The 20,174-nt window shown below is 41.0% G+C and overlaps 1 protein-coding gene across 1 annotated transcript in view; it reads right to left on the reverse strand.

The window, feature by feature from the left end:
* Positions 1–4,152: 4,152 nt before the first annotated feature.
* PCOLCE2 (procollagen C-endopeptidase enhancer 2) overlaps positions 4,153–20,174 on the reverse strand; it is a 66,589-nt gene continuing 50,567 nt past the window's right edge. The window contains exons 6-9 of the mRNA XM_080817425.1: positions 13,303–13,457; positions 9,425–9,508; positions 7,215–7,382; positions 4,153–4,733 (exon numbers count right to left, since the gene is read on the reverse strand). Coding sequence (XP_080673551.1) covers positions 4,603–4,733; positions 7,215–7,382; positions 9,425–9,508; positions 13,303–13,457 — 538 coding nt within the window. The 3' untranslated portion in view covers positions 4,153–4,602. The remainder of the gene's footprint in view (positions 4,734–7,214; positions 7,383–9,424; positions 9,509–13,302; positions 13,458–20,174) is intronic.

The following is a 20,174-nucleotide window of genomic DNA, read 5'->3' on the forward strand; positions in this document are numbered from 1 at the left end:
TTTATCCTTGGGCTAGGGCTTACATATACATCTAAGGAACAAATTTGTAAAACTCTATTAATTCTAACCACTTACCTGCAGGGTTTTTTTGGCTTTTCTATTTGAATTAGCATATACTCTTTGCATTAGAAGAGTCATTCTTCCTGTCCAATATCATTCATTTCTTTTTCTTTCCTTACTACATTAACTAGACCCACCAGTGCAATTTTGAATAGAAATGTTGACTTTAGGCATTTTTGTCTTATCGCTGACATTAAAATGCTTTCAATATGTCACCATTTGCTGCAGGGTGTTTTTTGTCAGCTTAAGGAAGCTCTCTTCTATTATTAGTTTCCTCAAGGCTTGTCATGAATTAATGTTGGAGTATATCAAATGCTTTCCTGCATTAAGATCAAATTATTTCTCCCCTTACATGTATTGCAAACAGGGCTTAACAGAAACTTTCCCAGTTCTGTTGCATTGATGACCTTTATTTGACTCTGGCTTAATTTACCAGTAATCTGATACTACATAGGTCTACTGTGTGGCTGGGCAAAGTTGCTTCCGGTATCAATGAACCCAGATTGGTAAATTGCACTGGCCTGGGAGGAGCTATAAGTGAGCTCTAAATACCTGATAGGGCAGCCACACCTTTGGGTTTTCCTGAGTGTGTAGCTCTTACAATGAGGCGTGTCATCTAGGAGGAGCCTGAAAGCTACTCTGCCTATGGAGTTAATACAAGAGATCCTGGTTTCCCAGGAGATGGGAACTTCAAGTTGGGAGTGTCTGCACCCACCTGATGTGAATCAAGGCTCCTGGCATCCGAGACATTATCTAGGAAGGCCAAAGAAAACAGCTCATGGGTGGCTGTGTGAACTGCTCCCGGTCTGGCCCTATCCTGTTGAGCTCTTTTCCCTGTGCTATAGCTCTGGGGGTGTTGGTAGTGAGAGAGGCCTGTGGTACTCATGAGTGTCAATGTTTAGTTGCGCCACAGACTGCCTAGCTGGCATTGCAGATCTAGGAAAGCAGTGTAGTGTGAACATCGATTTCCTAATGTAAAATCAATCATGCATTTCTGGGATAAATCCAACTTGATCATGACCTATTTTGTTTGTTGGATTTTTGTCTGATAATTTGTTTTTGTACCTATGTTTGTAAGTGAAATCAGACTGGATCCTATGTTTGCTGAAGTCTTGGCATTAAGATTATGCTGATCTCATAAAAAGGATCGCTGAATGTTACTTCCTTATTTATACTCTGGAATTGTATGTGTTAGATTGGTAGTATTTGTCTCTTAGATATTTCATAGTCCTTCTAAGTCAAACTATCCAGACCTGGAACTTAATTTGAAGAGAGTTTTAATTACTGTTTGAATTTCTTTAATGGTTAGAGGACTGCTTAGGTATTCTGTTTCTACTTGAGTTTGAGTTGGTAAGTATAGTTTAGCAGTTTGTTCACTTCATCTAAATTTTCAAATCTATTTACGTTCTCTGCTAGTTTTAAAGTTTCAAATTCCTTTATAGTTACCCTAGATATTTTAATGTAAAGGCTTAAGTTATCAAAGTTCTAAATTAATATTTTTATCTTTCTCTCTCCAATTATAAGGGCTTTAGAACACTTAGGGCAAGCTCGCTCCCTCCTCCCCCACCTTCTTTAAATGTTTGTTTTCTACTTGAATTTACTTTTTTTTTTTTGAAAATTTGTTTTCACTTATATAAATATATCCATGAATTCAAGCCAAAGGAGTTTCTGCTTGATATTACTTAACTCATATTAGAATTACTAATCAGTAGCTGTTTTTTAATTAATTAATTAATTGATTTTAAGATCTATTTATTTATTTGAGAGACCGCTCCAGCAAGTGTAGGGAGGGGCCCAGGGAGAGGGAGAGAGCATCCCAAGCAGACTCTGCACTGAGCATGCAGCCCTAGGCCAGGCTCCATCCCATGACTCCAAGACATGACCTGAGCCAAAATCAAGAGTCTGATGCTCAACCAACTGTGCCACCCAGGTGCCCCTTCAGCTGTTTTATTATAAGGCTTTTCTTTAAAGAAGATTTTTGTTATTAGTTTAGTTCACTAAAGCAGTCAGAAGATCTAGTGGGAGCCTGGCAGCACTTTCCTACAGAAAGAGAAAAAAAGAAGGTAAATTTCTTCAGCTAAGGTTAACCTTTAACTAAGTAAGTTATATCGCAGAATTTAAGATTTGGGAACTTGGCAAGATTCATATATTTTTATTATAGGAATTGAATTTAAAAGATGAAAATTAAGCTAACAGGACCCCCCGAAACACATCAGAGAGTCTGGAAATGTTTTAGGATATATTAGTATGGTCACCCATTTGTTTATAGTGTGTATTTGATTCCCCAAGTACAAGAACTAAAAACAAATACAAACCTTAGTCAGTTATACTTTAAAAAATTTTTTGAAAAGAATTCCTAAAAGAGAAATAATTCCCAGAAATCTGGTCTAACTCCTTCAATTTATAACTAAGGAAGCTCAAGTTCAGTCAAAACAAGTCACTTGTTAAACAAGAAAGAAGTTAAGAAATGGTTGTTGGACCAAAAAGAGCAATGTTACTATTCAGTTTATCTCTGTTTTGAATAATTGAATTAAAAGACAAACCAGTGCCGTTCATTATTAACCACTAATTCCCTCAACAGTTGAAAGTCTTGTGTCAGAGATGTCAATGGTATAAATAGTTTGGATTACTCTTCCTGATTTTTACCTCAGTGTGACCCAGAAACCAATGACAGTCTTTCTGCTGGCAGTGCAGGAGGCTGAGAGTTGCAAGCATGCTGCCTGTAATGCAACAATTAGAAGACAAGGAGAAGAAATTCTACATTTTTTTTAAAAGTAATCTCCACACCACAGGGGCTCAAACTCACGTTCGAGAGATCAAGAGTCACATCTATGCTCTCCTGGCTGAGCCAGCCAGATGCCCCCCAAGTACTGAAATCTTCAGTCATCACTGCAAAGCCTCATAACATGTGTTCTTGAAAGGAACTCACTTGCCTCGAGGTGGTTAGAATCAATCAGGATTCCACAGTTACATCCTGGCTGTGCACAGTAGTGACGTCCAGACGGTTGTGAGGGCCTTTCTAGAAGGTGGCACTGGCTAGGGAAGCCAGCCACTGACTCCTGTAGTTTATCCACTTTCTCAGCTGGAGAATTTTCTGGTACCGATTGGGGCAGCTCAGTGACAGGGGTTAGGAATAATTCCTGACACCACAACCAGCCCACATTCATTGCTTGCATGTGCTTGGTCAGCTGCCAAAAGAGGGGGATTCTTCCTTTTGAAATTCGTTGTTTTTTTGTTCTTGTTTCTTGGGTTTTTTTGGCCTTTTGAATGTCTGGTCACTTCTAGGGCTGGGAGTTATTGTTTTTAACCCAAAAGAATATTTTCCTTATTTCTAAAACTTTGGTTCTACCATGAGAGACCTTGTGATCCAAGTCTTTGTTCCTCCCTGACGTGCTTTCCACCTTCCTCAGATGGGGATGCTGGGCCCTCTTCCACAGCTCCTGGCTGGCAGCCTCCTAAGGGCTGGTTGCCACAGCTGTGGCAGGTACAGCTGCAGATTAAACAGCTGTGTGCAGATGTGGGGAGTTCTTTCCCAGTTCTTCCACCACTGGGTAAAAAGGGAGTCTTCAAAGGCAACAGCAGAAAGCATCAGTTAACAGGGGATGAACAAGACTGGGGCATCAGACTCCCCTCTAATTTCAAGTCCTATAAAACGACCCGTTGTGATTTGGACTGCAAAGGAAACAAAGAGCAGATGTCGCCGAGCCAGGATCCGAGGGTTTTCCTCTGGGGCTGAGAGGGCTTCTTCGTGGGCGGGGAGGGCACTGGGTTGGAGTCAGGACTTCCAAGCTTGAGTGCCAGCTCTGTCCCTTGGGAGATGTATGCTCTAGACAAGTCACTAACTAGACCTGAGCTTCAATTTCTGCCACAAACTGAAGGAGTTGAACTCGATTCCGGAGGGATACCACATTCTCTGGTTCTACAGAGAATTCTAGTCTACTTACATTACTGGATCCATCTGGTCCCTGAAGTTCTTGGAATGCACGCTCTTTCAGCAAAGTGTACATCCATGCCAAATTGGTATGTAAAAAGCAGGGAATATTCTTTTTACAGTGCCCCATTTTCCATAAAAACAAGTGTAATGGCTGTTATGTAATCATTTAAAAATATTTTATTAAGCAATGACTTAAAAAATGCAAAAGAAGAATATAACCCCTCAGAGCAAATGCTTGAAGGTAAAACAAATATCACTATAAATATTGCACTTATAAAATCTCTTTTTTACATCTTCACACCACTCATTTCTAAAATACCCTTTTATAGAGACTTATAAATAAACTGCTTCCACACTGTCAGTGCTTGATACATTCAGTTTCCTATCGCCGCACCAAGTCTGCAAGTTTTCAATCATGTATCTGCTCCTCTCGGCGCAGGCACAGAACTCCCACCAGTGATACCGGAGGTCTCATACCTACATCATGTGAAGAGTAAATCTTTCTGAATGCTCAATATTTAATATAAGACTTTTTTTTTCCTACAGAGAAAAATATAGATCTTTCAAAGGCAATGACAGAACACAGCTTAAATCGACACAGTTCATTATTAACATTGCTTGTTTTTCAAGGCATCCAGGAGCTTCTGATTCTTGGTCTTGAACATCATGATAAAGCTGTTTGGCATGATTTTGCCTCGCCCGTCTTCACCCACTTGGCCCATAATAATGTAATTTAGACCTAAAAAAAAGAGAACATAAATTAATTTTTTTCTCCATGTGTATTGTTTATTTATTATTATTATTTTTAAAGATTTTATTAGAGGGGTGCCTGGGTGGCTCAGTCGTTAAGCATCTGCCTTCAGCTCAGGTCATGATCCCAGAGTCCTGGGATCGAGCCCCGCATCCGCTGTCTGCTCAGCAGGAAGTCTGCTTCTTCCTCTCCCACTCGCCCTGCTTGTGTTCTCTCTCTTCCTATTTCTCTCTCTGTATGTCAAATAAATAAAATCTTAAAAAAAAAAAAAAAGATTTTATTAGAGCGAGGAAGCACATGCAAGTGCAGGGGGGAGGGGGAGAGGAAAAGGGAGAGGGGGAAAAAGACTCCCTGCTGAGCAGGGAGCCCCAACCTGGGGGGGTTGTGGGGGGGTCCTTGATGCCAGGACCCTGGGATCGTGCCCTGAGCTGCAGGCAGATGCTTAACCGACTGAGTCACCCAGGTGCCCTCTATGTGTATTGTTTGGATATAATTTAGATATAATTTATCTACCTCTAGATAAATGATCTGTAAATTATACAATTACATGTTTAGTCTATCCAGGATAAAATCAGGTTTAAGCCTCTCATCAGAAAAAAAATCTAAATTCAACTAAGTAACATGTTCCAGCTCTGCCAACACTAGGAAGATGGGTGGAATGGTGAGATCTGGTCGTGTCCTGCTCTGTGGTGCTGTGGGTCTGGGGCATTTACTGAGTGTCTGCTGTGCACGACGCCCGGTGTTTGTGTGAAAGACTGTCCTGCCTTGAGGGGCCGTGGTGCTCCCTAACACGTCATCCTCTCATCCTCTCAGAACACTTCTGGATTCCCAAGCCTTTGGCAACTAATGGGCCGCTGTCTTCTGCTCCTGTGGTCGACTTGAACTCTTCTCAACACCTTTAGCATTTATACTACGTTAGTTCCTTGAGGACATCGGTGCATCATCTATTTCTTTGCATTCTCACAGTTCCTTGCAACAAATAGTTACAAAAAAGTACTTCTATCAGATGGACACTTTTTTGTATCACAGTGTGTCTGGCTAAGTTAGGCCTAGACTGGGGCTCAAGCTGAGGTATGTCAGGTTCAACTCTGAAGACCTACCCTGTCTGAGAAAAATGTCATAAAGCAAGCGTGTATTATAGTCTCCTTGCCTCTCCCTTTCTCCTGTGTGTCATAAGAGAAACATGTGTGTCCTTTTTCTCTGTCATAATCCTTCCTCCGTGGGCTAACATTGTCCTGTAGTGATCTTGAGCCTGTGCAAGCGTGGGGGGCCGTGCAGGGGGGCCCCTCCTCAAGGCTGGACTGCTGGCATTGTGAGGAGACCCTCCAGTAAGTATCTCCATGTATGTTACTTGCTTCTCCTCGCAGTTCTGGGGAGAAGTGTTATTTCTTACAGAGCCTTTCCCTCTGAAGAATCAACATACCACTGCTAGCCTCCAGACTTTTCTGAACAATCTATATAGTAAAGCTTTCTGGAAGTGGATGTTCTCTTGCTCTCTCTGGGGGTGTGTGTGTGTGTGTGTGTGTGTGTGTTTTGTGGTTTGGTTGGTTGTGGGAGAGGTTTGTAACAAGACTGAGGAAAGGAATGAGCTGAGATTGGATAGAGAAATCATGGTATATCACACAATGGAATACCAGGCATTATTACCATTCCAGAGAGAGATCTATCTATAGGTGCTATTTGTGGAAAGATGTCCGCACACATCATGTGGGGGAAGCTGCAGTAGAATATTATAGCACAATCTCATTTGTCTAAGTGTGTATGTGGGTGCTTTCTGTAGATAGAACTTTCTAGAAGGAACTTTCACAGTATCTCTGGGGAAAGGGAAAAGGCTTCACTTTTTATTTTATATCCCTACTTACTTAAACTTTTTAAAAACCATAGAACATACACTACTTTTATAAGTTAAAGAACTTGTTAAAAAAAATCATGCGCCTCGGGCTCTGGACTTTTCCCTTTTTTTAACTTTCCTTTTTCCATAATTTCTCCTAATCTGATTTCCATGTGTGGATTTAATGATTCTGTGTCTGAAAATGATTCCCAAATCTTTAATTCTAGCCCATATATACCTCTGTCTTCTGAACTTCAGCTCTGAATTTCCTGCTCCTTGCTGGATATTTTCCTCTAAAACTGTATTGGAACTTTCAGTGCAAAAAAACCTCTTTTCCCCCCAAACTGCTCCTTCTGTGTTTGTTCCTTGTTGATCCAGCTTCAAATGCTTCTTGGACTCTTTTATCACTTCCACTATCTCATCTTCTGCCACAAGTTACAAGAACTGGGACCAGAGCCCTATTCTGCCTGACTCCAAAGTCTTCCTTCTACACCAGAAGTGGCCAACAGATGAAGCTTGATTTTAGTTCCCTTGCCCAGCCAGGGTGTGGAAATATCCGTGACTTGCTCAGACTTTCTCTCGTTCCCTTCTTTGTCCCCGAGCTCCCCTCCAAGAAAGACTAAAGTTTTCCTCCTTACCTCTCCTGAGGAGAGGGCACTGCTTGCAGACCACAGTGATCTTGGCACTCATGTTCTTGCCAGCCTGCTGAATTGCCAGATTTCCCTCCTTATAGATGTTGATGATGGAGACAGTGGCATGCAAGCTTCCACCTCGGGTGACAGTTGTGATCACGGTGCCAGCCAATACTGCCGAAGAAAACATTTGGAAATAATATGACTGTGAAGGTAAATGTAGGCAGAACTGAAAATCATTGTACATTCTTCTAAGTTGCTGATAGGAAACGTTTTAATGTTCAAGAGAAGGCCCTAATAGAACGATCAGATTTGAGTCTGTGCATTTGTCCCCAAAATTCAGGTTGGGAAAAAAGAGGCCATGGAGCCATAATGTTACCCAGGTTACCTATGACAGAAACCAAAATGTCTCCTGCCCTGCAAGCTACTGCTGAGATGGGGACTCTTGACAATGTTTTATCCAACATGGGGACCATTTACCAAGTAAGGCAGAGGCTTATGAGCCTCTACCTCTTAATTCTCAATAAGGTCTTGAGTCTTTAGACACAATACTATACTAAGGTTGCATGGCAGGGGTTCAAGCCATTAAGACATGAGCCTTCTATTGGTATGGTTGAGTGCCTACCTCTCTGTGTCTTTCCCCCTTTCTCTTTAGCTGTCCTCTCTCCTTCAACTTTGGTTCATCCCATGGGTCCCCATCTCTAATTATCGGTAAATACCTGTGTTTTTCTGGGTCTTTCTTATCTACCTTGTATATCTCATTTAATAAAGTATAGAACTGAGTAAAACAATATTTTCTTGCTTAAAAAAAAAAACAAACACAACAACCAAAAAACCCTAGCAAAACTCAGTTGCTTTTCATTATGTAATTTCTCTTTCTTCCATTGTGATGTAAGAGGAAAGAGTCTCACTTTGGAGCCACAAGGAAAGATGCTATGTTTCTCAAAGACATGCTTTTGGCATTTTGTGGGTGACCACTCCATGTGGTGCAGGACTTGGGTTGGGAGACTGTTTTAAGAGCCCTGTCCCTGTTACCAGTGCAGGTGGAGAACCAGTGGGCTGCTGGGGATAGTATTTGGTCATTTTGCCAGGTAAGAGAGTAACAGTGGAATAAATCAAGTTTTGGACTTGGCTGACACGACCCTTGAGGTTAAGGTGAGAAGTCACTTCTTAGGTAGCAGGCAAAATTCATAAAATCAGAATTTTTATCATGCCCTACTTTGATTCCTGGTGATGTGTTCACTGCAAAATGTTAGCCGATAGCCAAGGGAACTCAGGGGGCTCCCAAGGACATGGAGGGGATTGCCTCAAGCACCTCCCACTGAAGACTAACGTGGATGTGATAGCAATTTGTTTTCATTTTCATGCCTGTTATTTGAATTTCGGCACGGAAACTGCAGTAAGATTTAGGGCCCAGTGGGTTCTTCAGTGCCTTCACGCCTTTGCTATGACATAGTTTGACTGCACTTCAGATAGGAAAAGGCAAGCAAAGCCTTTTCCGGGAGACTGTTCATTCTGGGTAACATACTTAGGTTTTAGCAACTTTCTTTTCCTGACAAGAATTTTCTTCAACGTCCCTTTTAAAAAAAAAACCACATAATTAAATTTGGTATCTCTTGCTCTTCAGTGATTTTTTACAGGAAGTGCCATTTTTTTAAACTGGAGAAAGCTCTTAGAAATTCTAAGTCATTAGGTAGTATCTCCTTAGGTTCCAATTTGCAAGTCATTTCCAAAGAGATTTCAGGTTCCCAAGTTTTAATTTAGTACTTTGGAAGGACATGACAGAAGAAATACTTGAATTTCTTCTGAGAAAGGCCAGCTTGGATATGCTTCTAATTTACTTAGGTGGAATTACAGATGTATGAAAAAGTGCTTAGGACATGAAAAATATGTGAGAAAAATTGTGCAGGGTTTTCAGGATCACCGAGCCACCGAGAACACACAGGGTAGCGGTATCATACTCCAGAGTCAAATTATTAAGTTTATGTGGACATAAATTATAAGCACATTTTCTGTATACGTATTATTCTCAGTTGTGAAATCCAACACTTTGAACAGCACTAGTCAACATACCTCAGGGTATAGGAAAATATTTTCTTGGGTAAATGAAGAGTGTAACTGACACTTCACCATCACATTCATGGCAGTTCCTTTGAGATTAAGCATGCAGTCTCAAGTTTCTGATTAAAGAGAAAAGCCTGGGTTTTATTTCTTACCAAAGTTACTTGAACAATAATTGCTCTCCAGAGTCCCCGTCCGTCTACACTTTTGTTGACACAGGGCCACGGTGGGTTTTAAACCTAAATTCAAAGCAGACAGACATAAGATTCAGGAAAAGGAATTCAAGTATAATTGGTGTTTAGACCTGAATCCATCTACTTAAAATTCCTATTTATTTCGCTGAGACACAAGCTGTCATTGCAATGAAATAATTAGAAAACATTCAAAAGAAATTCTTTATGCTACTAACTACTGCTCTAATTTCCTCAGGGTAACTCAATGCTCTCTGCTGAATTTTAAACCTGAGATCAAAGATAACCCAAATTTAGCCCTATTCTCTTCTTCCTTTATATATAACGAACACTAACCAAAAATAGATGCAGTCTCCATGCGCCCAGCTTAGAAAAACCCAGTACATCAAATATGAACTCAGAAAATACATGTTAATTCTTCACTTTACAAAAGGAATTCAGTCCTCCCTTGAGGACGGAGGGAGCTTTCTTGGTGCATTTAAAAATACCCAACTGCCCAAATGTGAGTAGTATGACTCTGTAGAAATACTGTTCATGTGTAAAGTATGTTATGCCTGTAATGAGATGTAACTGGTCACTAAACATTTATTTTGAGCCCGTCATTGCCTATAAAGATCTTAAGAACTGGGAAGTTGACTAATTTAAAAATAAAACGAAATAGATAAACACAGTAGTTCTCCAGCAAAGGTGATTTTTGTCCTCGGGTAACATTTTGCCATGTCCGGAAATAGTTTTGGCTGTCACAACAAGGTCGCTACTGGCCTCTAGTGGGTAGATACCAAGGATGCTGCTGAACGTCCTACAAGAAACAGCCCCAACAGCAAAGCATCATCTGGCCTAAAATGTAAACACTGCCAAGGTTGAGAAACTGTGAGTTAACAAAATCAAAGTAGCTAATTACCATTATCATCAACAAAAAAAGTTTCCAAAATATTTGCTAGTTATTCACTTACACGTGGCAATATGAGAGGAAGAACTAAACAACTGTAACAGAATTGTACTTGTTGGGCAAGAATTTGCAATTGTAACATTGCCCTTCTAATATGTCCTGTGAACTCTTCTGTTAATTTATTATTTATTTAGTTTTAATTTGTACCTATACTTAACTCCAAAAAAGGACCTCAGGTGAATCACATTATTAAAATACATACAATTTAATGTTAAAGCACATATAATAGGATCTGTGTGTGTATGAATTTTTTTTTAAGACAAAGAGCTCAGACAACATTTAGAGGGAACATTGTTCTAGAATTTGGACACCTAAATTTACCTAACTAACTGAGTCAAAAAGTAGTGGCATTCGTGGTTCTCTCTGTCTGATGAAAGAGCATCCTTTCTGTGGGCACTGGAAACCGCTCCTCTCATCCTGGGAACATCAGTCTGCAATATGGGCGCATGTCCCACCCTGCTCCTCCCCTCCCTTCAGTAGATCCCTGCGCTCTTGGCTTTAAATCAACGTTAGAGCACCCTGACCCTGTAACCTCGCTGTCTACTCTCTCCCTGCACTCCCTGGGTGGCATGTGGTCCCCAGCCTTCCTCTCCGGGTGCACCTGAAACCATCTCACTGCACGCCCCCCCACCACGGTCCTCTCAGTGCTGTGGCTCCATCCCTCCCAGTCGTTCCCTCTGCTCTGTGTCTGTCACTCAGTGCCAGGATCACATGTCTTCCTGCTACAGCTTCATCATCAAGCTCTCAAGCTTAGACATACAAGCTGCCTCTCCTTCAAGCCCTTCTCTTTTCAGTCTCCTTTGCCATTATAGCTTCCTTTTTAAAAAGCTGGAGCGTCTAGAGATTGAATTCCAGACCTTTCTTCACCTTCCTCTCCTAACCTCTCCCTAGATGATCTCCTTCTGGGCCAACCATGTATATACTGATGATCTGCAAATGTAAATCTCTTGCAGAAATCTCTTCTGGAGGAGACCATGGATCAAACTGGACTTGACTAGTCCACTTGAGTGTCGCACACTCAGGTCCAACAAGCCACAGCTTAACTAATGACTAGAGCCTTAAACCCAGTTCTCTGCTTCAGTGATGGTCTCATTATCCTTGGAACAGAGCAAGCCAGAGACTTGGGAAGCATTCTTGACACCCCCCTCATCTCCCTAATCCAATCAATCATCAATGAAAGACCTGTCAGTATCTCCCAAGGCCTCTGCCCTGTACAACAGTCAGCATGTCTTGACTCTGTCTGTATTTCTCTCAGCACAGTTTCCTCGGACAATCACAAGAACCTGTGGCCTCTTGACCCTCCCATCCATTCACCTCACAGTGACCAGAGTGACCTTCATAAAGTGAGAATCTAATCCTGAACTTTGCCTAAATCCATCGACAGTTTCCCCCTAAATTAGGAAAAAATCCCAATACTCTAAAAAAATCCCCACACTTAGGACAGAATCCTAACACTCTAAAATACATAGAAGCGTAAGGAGAGAGGTGGTAGGACCTAATGACAGAGCTAGAGAGAGAAGCTAAGCACAACATGTGAAGGGTCTTATACATGGCATGAAGGAGCTTGACCCCTGTACTGCCCATTCTGATAGCCACTAGCCACATGAGGCTTCTTACATTTAATTAAATTAAAATTCAGTTCCTCCGCATCACTAGCCACATTTCAAGTGTCCAACAGTGGCTATGGTATTGGATAACACAGGTGTAGACAATGAATTCCAGTGGGAGACATGATCTGCTTTGTGTGTGGAGGGGGGCGTGCAGTGGGGAGGTAGGTGAGAGGAGCTCAAGGATGATCTAAGAGTGTGGCTACTAATGCTGTGGGCATGCTTGGGGAAGCCGTGGAGAAGCTGATTTAAAGCAGAAAATAGTGTGATCAAAATAAGTTGAGTTTGGTATGTTTTAATTTAAATGTTTAGCAGTCACAAAACCCTAGTAGATAATCATAAATTGATGTTTGCAATTTCAGAGAAGTTTAGGACTGAAGATAAAAATCTAGGGAGCCATTTAACTCACTGGAAGGAATAAGGACATCAGGGTCCCCTGAGATGAGCTGGAGAAATAAGAAATAGGGCTTCAATGTAAGGCAGTACATCTCTAGGCCACAAGGTGGCACACTTGTGGAGTGTCAGAAAAAACAGCCCTTTGTAGAAGCGCCTGTACTCAGGTCAGGCGGACTTCGGGTGCAAGCAGAAAATGGTGGGCAATAAAGCTAGGCTCATTTTCAACCTGTCTTGTATCCCAACTTGAGATCTTTCATTCCCATGTTTTTCTTTCTCCAGATTAAGATTTTGAGATCTGATGCCTGAAATCTCACTGGGTGGAGCTGACAGGCTGTAGAGACTCAGCATGGGGCTCCACTCTTGCCTCTCCGTTTCTTAGGTCATGCTCCAGAGTTTCCCAACTGGCTACTATAACCCATTGAGTATTTCTGTTTGATTAACCCCAATTTGAAAGAAAAAAATGTATTTTGCCCAACACATTTCAGAGGGAAGCAAAATAAAAACAAAAACCCAAAAAACTGGCAGATGGGAAAATAGACAGGTATCAAGGCCCTAGAACTTTAATCTAAAATACTACAATTCTATGTAATAAAGTCATAATTTTATAAGTACCAGAAAAGAAAAACTGGGCTTATAATGATCTATGCCTATGCCAGGGTTCCTAATATTTTTAAGTGGTCATAATTTTCTTAGATGACATTTGAAAATTATTAGCTTCTAAACACTGTTTACACCTTATACTTTTCTTCCATTAATGGAGTCATATTATTCCCTTAGATAAGTTTTCATCTTATTTAGTTTCAAGTACCTTTAATTTTTTTTTCTATTTCAAAAGAATTTTTCTTATACTCCTGAAGTGTGTGTGCAAACATCAAAACAGAAAAACTCACCTGTAGTTACAGGGAACGTGGTGGTAACGGGTGATGCTGTAGTTGTAGGCAATTTTTTTGGCCTGAATTTGTAGTGACCAATAAACCCATCTGCAGTTAAACTTAAGTCTGATAAAAACTGAATGAGAAGTTCATTTCTCTCAGATACAATTGGCCTAAAAGAAGAAAAACATTAAAAATTTTTTTTAAAGTGGCACCTCTCTGAAATGTAGAATTCTGCTCTCCATTCATTTTTTTTTTTTTTAAAGATTTTACTTATTTATTTGACAGACAGAAATCACAAGTAGGCAGAGAGGCAGGCAGAGAGAGAGGGGGAAGCAGGCTCCCCGCAGAGCAGAGAGCCCGATGTGGGGCTCGATCCCAGGACCCTGGGATCACGACCCGAGCTGAAGGCAGAGGCCTTAACCCACCGAGCCACCCAGGCGCCCCTCTCCATTCATTTTTGACAATAGATTATGATATGTGTAAACTTAAAAGCTAAATACTTCAAAAGGCAAAAGTCTCAATCCGCTCAGTATTAATGCTACTTGGCTAACACACTTCCCGAGTGTTTGTTCAGCTCGGCACTATGCTTTATGCAAACTCTCGAATTCCACCATCATGGCAACCCTATTGTTATCCCTTTCTTACCAAAAAGACAACTGAACTTCAGAGTTCAAGTGATTTGCCTGAGGCCCTACAGCTAGTGTATGTGGGGGAGGCAGGATTTGAACGTAGGACCAGGTAGACCTTGGGACCAATGTAAATATGGAAGCTGTGGCTGGTTCCTCACGAGCACCTTAGCTTTTGGCCTGACCTGGGAACCACACTGCTTCTTTTGACAAAGACACTGGACCTAAGCTGGTCGGGCAGCTAGGGATGCTGGCCCAAGAGAGTCAGATGGAGAAATCTGATGAACAAATTCCCACACCCCGTAAAGACTCAGCCACAGGGATCATCTCAGTGGGCTGGTCACTAGGGGATAAAAAAGCCGTGACTTCCATTTCATTTTTTTTTAAATTTATTTTTAATTTATTTATTTGTTAGAGAGCGAGCGAGCGAGCACAGGCAGACAGAGTGGCAGGCAGAGGGAGAAGCAGGCTCCCCGCCAAGCAAGGAGCCCGATGTGGGACTCGATCCCAGGACACTGGGATCATGACCTGAGCCGAAGACAGCCGCTTAACCAACTGAGCCACCCAGGTGTCCCTTCCATTTCATTTTTAATGAGACTCTGGTGCATGCCCCAAATGGAAACATTTCTGTTTATAATCTCAGTGGCAGAATGCTGTGAAGGAGAAAGTGATTGCTTTGGTGGTTATGAACGACATCATGAAGAAATCTAATTTTAAAGCTATTTTGGGGGCTTACTGATTAGCTGGCACTAAAGATTTACTGGTGACAATAACTGAGGCTCAGAAGCACTTGTAAGTCTTAGGGGATAACTATTACATAAAAGAGTTTCATTTGAACTTTTTCTATTATAATTTAAGCAATGGTTTAAAAATGCTATGTGAAAAAAATAAAAAAAAGAAAAAAAGAAAAAAAATAAAAATAAAAATGCTATGTGGCTAATTCTATTTAAAGACTAGTTAATTGAAAAGTGGGGGGAAAAAAAAACCTGAACAGGTTATTTAACAGAGTTAATTGGCGGTTTGACTAAACTTTTTTGAGGCATCTTCTCAGCCAAACTACTTCTCAGGCATTATGGGCAGCAAATAAGGAGGCACTGCATCACCCCCCCCCGCCCCCTCCCCCACACCTAACAGCTACTTTGAGTAGGAATGTTTGTGTGTGTGTCAGTGAAGGAGGTAGATCTGTATTTGACCAAGCCAGCTAGAAAAACTGCAGGATCTTTTCTGCCCTAAAGGTTACTATCTCCTGAGCCAAGGGATGGGACAAACCTAAGAGTGAGCTTTGTGACCTATAGTTAGCATCCTTGTCATGAAAGTGATTGAGATCATTGAGAATCAAGCCTTTATCAGAAATATTCTGTCTTGGGGCACCTGGGTGGCTCAGTGGGTTAAAGCCTCTGCCTTCGGCTCGGGTCATGATCCCAGGGTCCTGGGATCGAGCCCCGCATCGGGCTCTCTGCTCAGTGGGGAGCCTGCTTCCCCGTCTCTCTCTGCCTGCCTCTGATCTCTGTCTGTCAAGTAAATAAATAAATAATCTTTTAAAAAAAAAAAAAGAAAGAAATATTCTGTCTTCATGACAAAGTGCTCCACATCACTCAGCATCAGGAAAATACAAATCAAAACCACAATGAGATACCACCTCACACCAGTCAGAATGGCTAAAATTAACAAGTCAGGAAATGACAGATGCTGGCGAGGATGCGGAGAAAGGGGAACCCTCCTACACTGCTGGTGGGAATGCAAGCTAGTGCAACCACTCTCGAAAACAGAATGGAGGTTCCTCAAAAAGTTGAAAATAGAGCTACCCTATGACCCAGCAATTGCACTACTGGGTATTTACCCTAAAGATACAAATGTAGTGATCCGAAGGTGCACGTGCACCCGAATGTTTATAGCAGCAATGTCCACAATAGCCAAACTATGGAAAGAACCTAGATGTCCATCAACAGATGAATGGATAAAGAAGAGGTGGTATATATATACAATGGAATACTATGCAGCCATCAAAAGAAATGAAATCTTGCCATTTGTGACGACGTGGATGGAACTAGAGGATATTATGCTTAGCGAAATAAGTCAGTCGGAGAAAGACAACTATCATATAATCTCCCTGATGTGAGGAAGTGGAGATGCAACGTGGGGGGTTTGGGGGGGTAGGAAAAGAATAAATGAAACAAGATGGGACCGGGAGGGAGACAAACCATAAGACTCTTAATCTCACAAAACAAACTGAGGGTTGCTGGGGGAAGGGGGGGTCAGGAAAGGATGGTTGGGTTATGGACGTTGGGGAAGGTATGTGCTATGGTGAGGGCTATGAAGTGTATAAACCCGGCAATTCACAGACCTGTACCCCTGGGACAAATAATACATTATATGTTAATTAAAAAATAAAAAAAAAATACTCTGTCTTGCTTTTGAGAACACATTCCATTAAATAAATAAAAACAATGTGCATGAAACACAATTCCCAACTACAATAAAATACGTTAAACTTGTTTAAATGATAAAATTACAAAAAGCACTTATAAGCAGCAAAGGAAACCTCAAGACCTAATCAGGTCAGCCTTCTGGGCAAATGTTATAATTACAGTCATCACTGAATGCCTTTTCTATGAACTAATCTTGGGAGCGTTAAATTGGAAGTTGACTCTTCTCAAGGAAGAGTATTTTAGTAACAAAGACATATTTTTGTTACATTGCTACTGAGCTTTAGGCATGAATGTGACAGAATCACAGAGCCCTAAATGTTCTGAGGGCCATGTGTTGCATCTGCAAATTAATGTTACAAATCACTAGAAAGGCAAGAGGAACTCGCACTTGGATTCATTCCATGCTGGCAGGTCCTGGGAAGGGATGGAGGAGGCTGTTTGGTCTTACAGAGCTAGCTGTGTTAGTGGTCGCTGCTTTGTCATCCCAGCCTTCCCCATCTTCAGTCTCTACGGCCAGTCAACCACCATGTCCTGCCAATCTTGCACCCTAAGCATTTCTTGATCTACCTCCTGTCCTTCTCTATCATTCTTTCCTGCCTCCTCAGCTTCACTGGGACCCCCTCCCACAGCCTTCTAACTGGACTCTCTTGCTCATCTTGTCAAGGATGGAGATTCTAAGGCAATGGTCCCATCATTTCCGGCCTAAATGCACCCAAAAGTTTCCTGTGTCTGCAGGATGTGGAACCCTGTTCAGCGCTCCTGCCTCCTCTCTCTCCCCCTAGGCCCCAGCACGAGGTTTGGGTTCCAGAATAGCAGATACCTCCCTTGTGTACCTCTATTAGCAGAGCTCCTTCTAACTTGGAATGACTCTGTCCTCCCTTCCGCCTGTGACCAACACCAGCCCTTCAAGACTAAGCTTCAAGAGGCACAATCTCCTCCAAAAAACCTCTCCTGACCTCCTCACCACTTGTCCCGACTGGACTGAAGGACCCCTTGATCATCTAATGCCATTTCTATGAACTAATCTTGGGAAGGACTAATCTGACTCCTTGTCAGAAACCCTGGACCCGTGGGTCTTTGTCAAATATGTGACAGATACCAGTTTCTGTTTTGTACCTTCTCTTTTCCCTCTCTTGAAGGTATATTTTGTTAAGATTTTATTTATTTGTCAGAGAGAGAGAGCACCAGCAAGGGGGAGCAGCAGGCAGAGCAGGCAGAGCAGGCAGAGGGAGAAGCAGGCTCCCCGCTGAGCATGGAGCCCCACTCGGGACTCGATCCCTGGACCCTGGGATCATGACCTGAGCCAAAGGCAGCGGCTCAACCGACTGAGCCACCCAGGCGCCCCTTGAAGGTGTATTTTGATGAGTAGAAATTATCATTTAAGTTTCCAATGCATCTGTAGTTGATTTTTGTGTGATATGATTCATTTTGCCCATAAGAATAAGACTTATCCCTGCCTCATTTTTCAGTGGGCCATTTTCTTACTAGTGGACATGTGGGTCTCTGTGATGTGCCCCATCTGCAGACACGTGTGGATACGTTTCTGGCCTCTCTTTGGTGTCTTCATTAGTCTGTTTGTCTATCTCTATTAAAACCACATTGTCTCAATTATGACAGCTTTCTGAAATGACTTCATCATGTAAGGCAAATCCTCCTGCCAGGTTCTCCTTCAGAACTGCCTTAGTGTCATCCCCTTCCCCCACCCCCTTGCAAATTTCATGAACATTTTAGAATCAGGCTGTCATGGTTAATGAAAAACAGATTTTGTTATTTTTAAATGACATGAATTCTTCCTATTCATGAGAAAGTGTATAGCTCCATTTATTGAGGTCTTTTAAAATACCTTTGAGTAAGGTCTTACAATTTTCTCCATTAAGGCCTTATATAGAAGTATTAGATTTATGTTTGAATATTTTATCTTTTTAGTTGCTATGAAAATAATCTTTCTAAAAATACCAACTTTTTTTTTTTTTTTAAGTATTTAAGAAATGCAACCTTTTCTTTTAAGGCTCCAAGCTGGGCATGGAGCCTACTTGAACTCTCAACCCTGAGATTAAGACATGAGCTGAGATCAAGATTGGATTCCCCAACTGACTGAGCCACCCAGGCACCCCCAAATTTTTTATTCAAGCTTTTTAAGAAAAGGTATTCTTGAATAATTAATGTTTCCAACCAAAAAAAAAAATTAAATCTGCAAGTCACACTTTAATCTAGTAAAGTATTTTCTAAGTTCAAACCAACTTCAAATTCCTGGTTAGAGAGCCTTTTTTATACATTGTTAGACTTGACTTCCTAATATTTTTTTCTTTTAAGATTTGTTTTTCATCACGTTCGTAAGTAAGATCAATCTTTACTATTCTTTTTTTTGGGGGGGGGGGGGTTCCTGTCCTTACCTTGTTCTGGTGTCTATTTATACTAGCTTTATAAAATCAGTTGTGGAGGGGCGCCTGGATGGCTCAGTGGGTTAAAATTCTGCCTTCCGCTCAGGTCATGATCCCAGGGTCCTGGGATCATGCCCCACATCAGGCTCTGCTCAGCAGGGAGCCTGCTTCCTACTCTCTCTCTGCCAGCCTCTCTGCCTACTTGTGATCTCTCTATCTCTCTGCCAAGTAAATAAATAAAATCTTAAAAAAAAAAATCAATTGTGGAACAATCCCTGTTTTTCTCTGGAAGAATCTGTATAGTATTGGTATCATTTGTTCCTCAAATGTTTGTTGCCACACATGGAGAAAAACAATCTGGGCCTGTTTCCCCCCCAAGTAGCCACCCCCCCATTAGGAAGACATTCAACAACCAATTAAGTTTCTTTAATGATTATTTGGCAGTTCTGGGTTTTTCTTTTCCCTGTGTCCATTTTTGCTTAAAAATATATATTTTCCCCAGTTGCTGAATGCACTTGTTCCCTATTTATCCATTAGATAACCTATTAATTATTTTTCAAATCTTCTATATCACATTTTTTCAATTTTCTCCAACTGACAGTTAATCTCTCAACTATTCAAAGAGATGTGTTAAGAATCTCCTACTGTAATAGTAACTTTGTAGGTCTATTAATTTTTGTTTACCTATTTTTTGCTTTATATATTTTTCTATACATACAAGTTTACAGTTATTATCACTTCCTGATAAACTGTACCTTTTATCATTACATAGCAACTATTTTTAGTAATGCTTTCTGTCTAAAATGTACTTTTCCCTAATATCAATAAAACTATGCTCGTTTTCTTTCAACCAACATTTGGTTCCAATATCTTTTTCTATCCTTTTAGTCTCAAATGTCCTGTGTTCTTATTTTTGTTGGAGATGTGTCTTATAAACAGCATATATTGGGTTTATTATCCAGTCTAATATGCTTTGTCTTCTCACTAATGATTTGATTCATTTGCATTTATCTTGATTATACACAGATCAAAATATAATTCTACCATCTTATTTTGTGCTTTTTTTTTTTTTGTCTTGCCTTTTTTTTTTTTTTTAAATGTTTCTCCTTTTCTCTTTTCTTGCCCTCCTTTGGAATGAACTTCTCATTTCATGTTTTCTCTCCCCTGTTTTGGAAGTTAAAGACACTAATGGTTGCCCTAAACTTAACATCCACATTTCCTTTAGCATCTTATACAGCTTAATAATATCTTCACCCTGCTCCTAAATGACACAAGGGCCCGTGATTCCTTCAGCTCTTAGGACCAGGATCTTTGCTCAGGGTTTCCTCCTGCAGCTCAGTCCTTTATCCAGAGACAGTTACTTTTCCGCTTGAAGTACAGAATGTGAAGCTTCTTTAGTTACGGTCTATTGGTAGAAAACTGTCTCAGCTCTTGTTTAAATGAAAAGGTCT

The sequence above is a fragment of the Martes martes genome (assembly GCF_963455335.1).
Source record: "Martes martes genome assembly, chromosome: 1".
Taxonomy (NCBI): Eukaryota; Metazoa; Chordata; class Mammalia; order Carnivora; family Mustelidae; genus Martes; species Martes martes.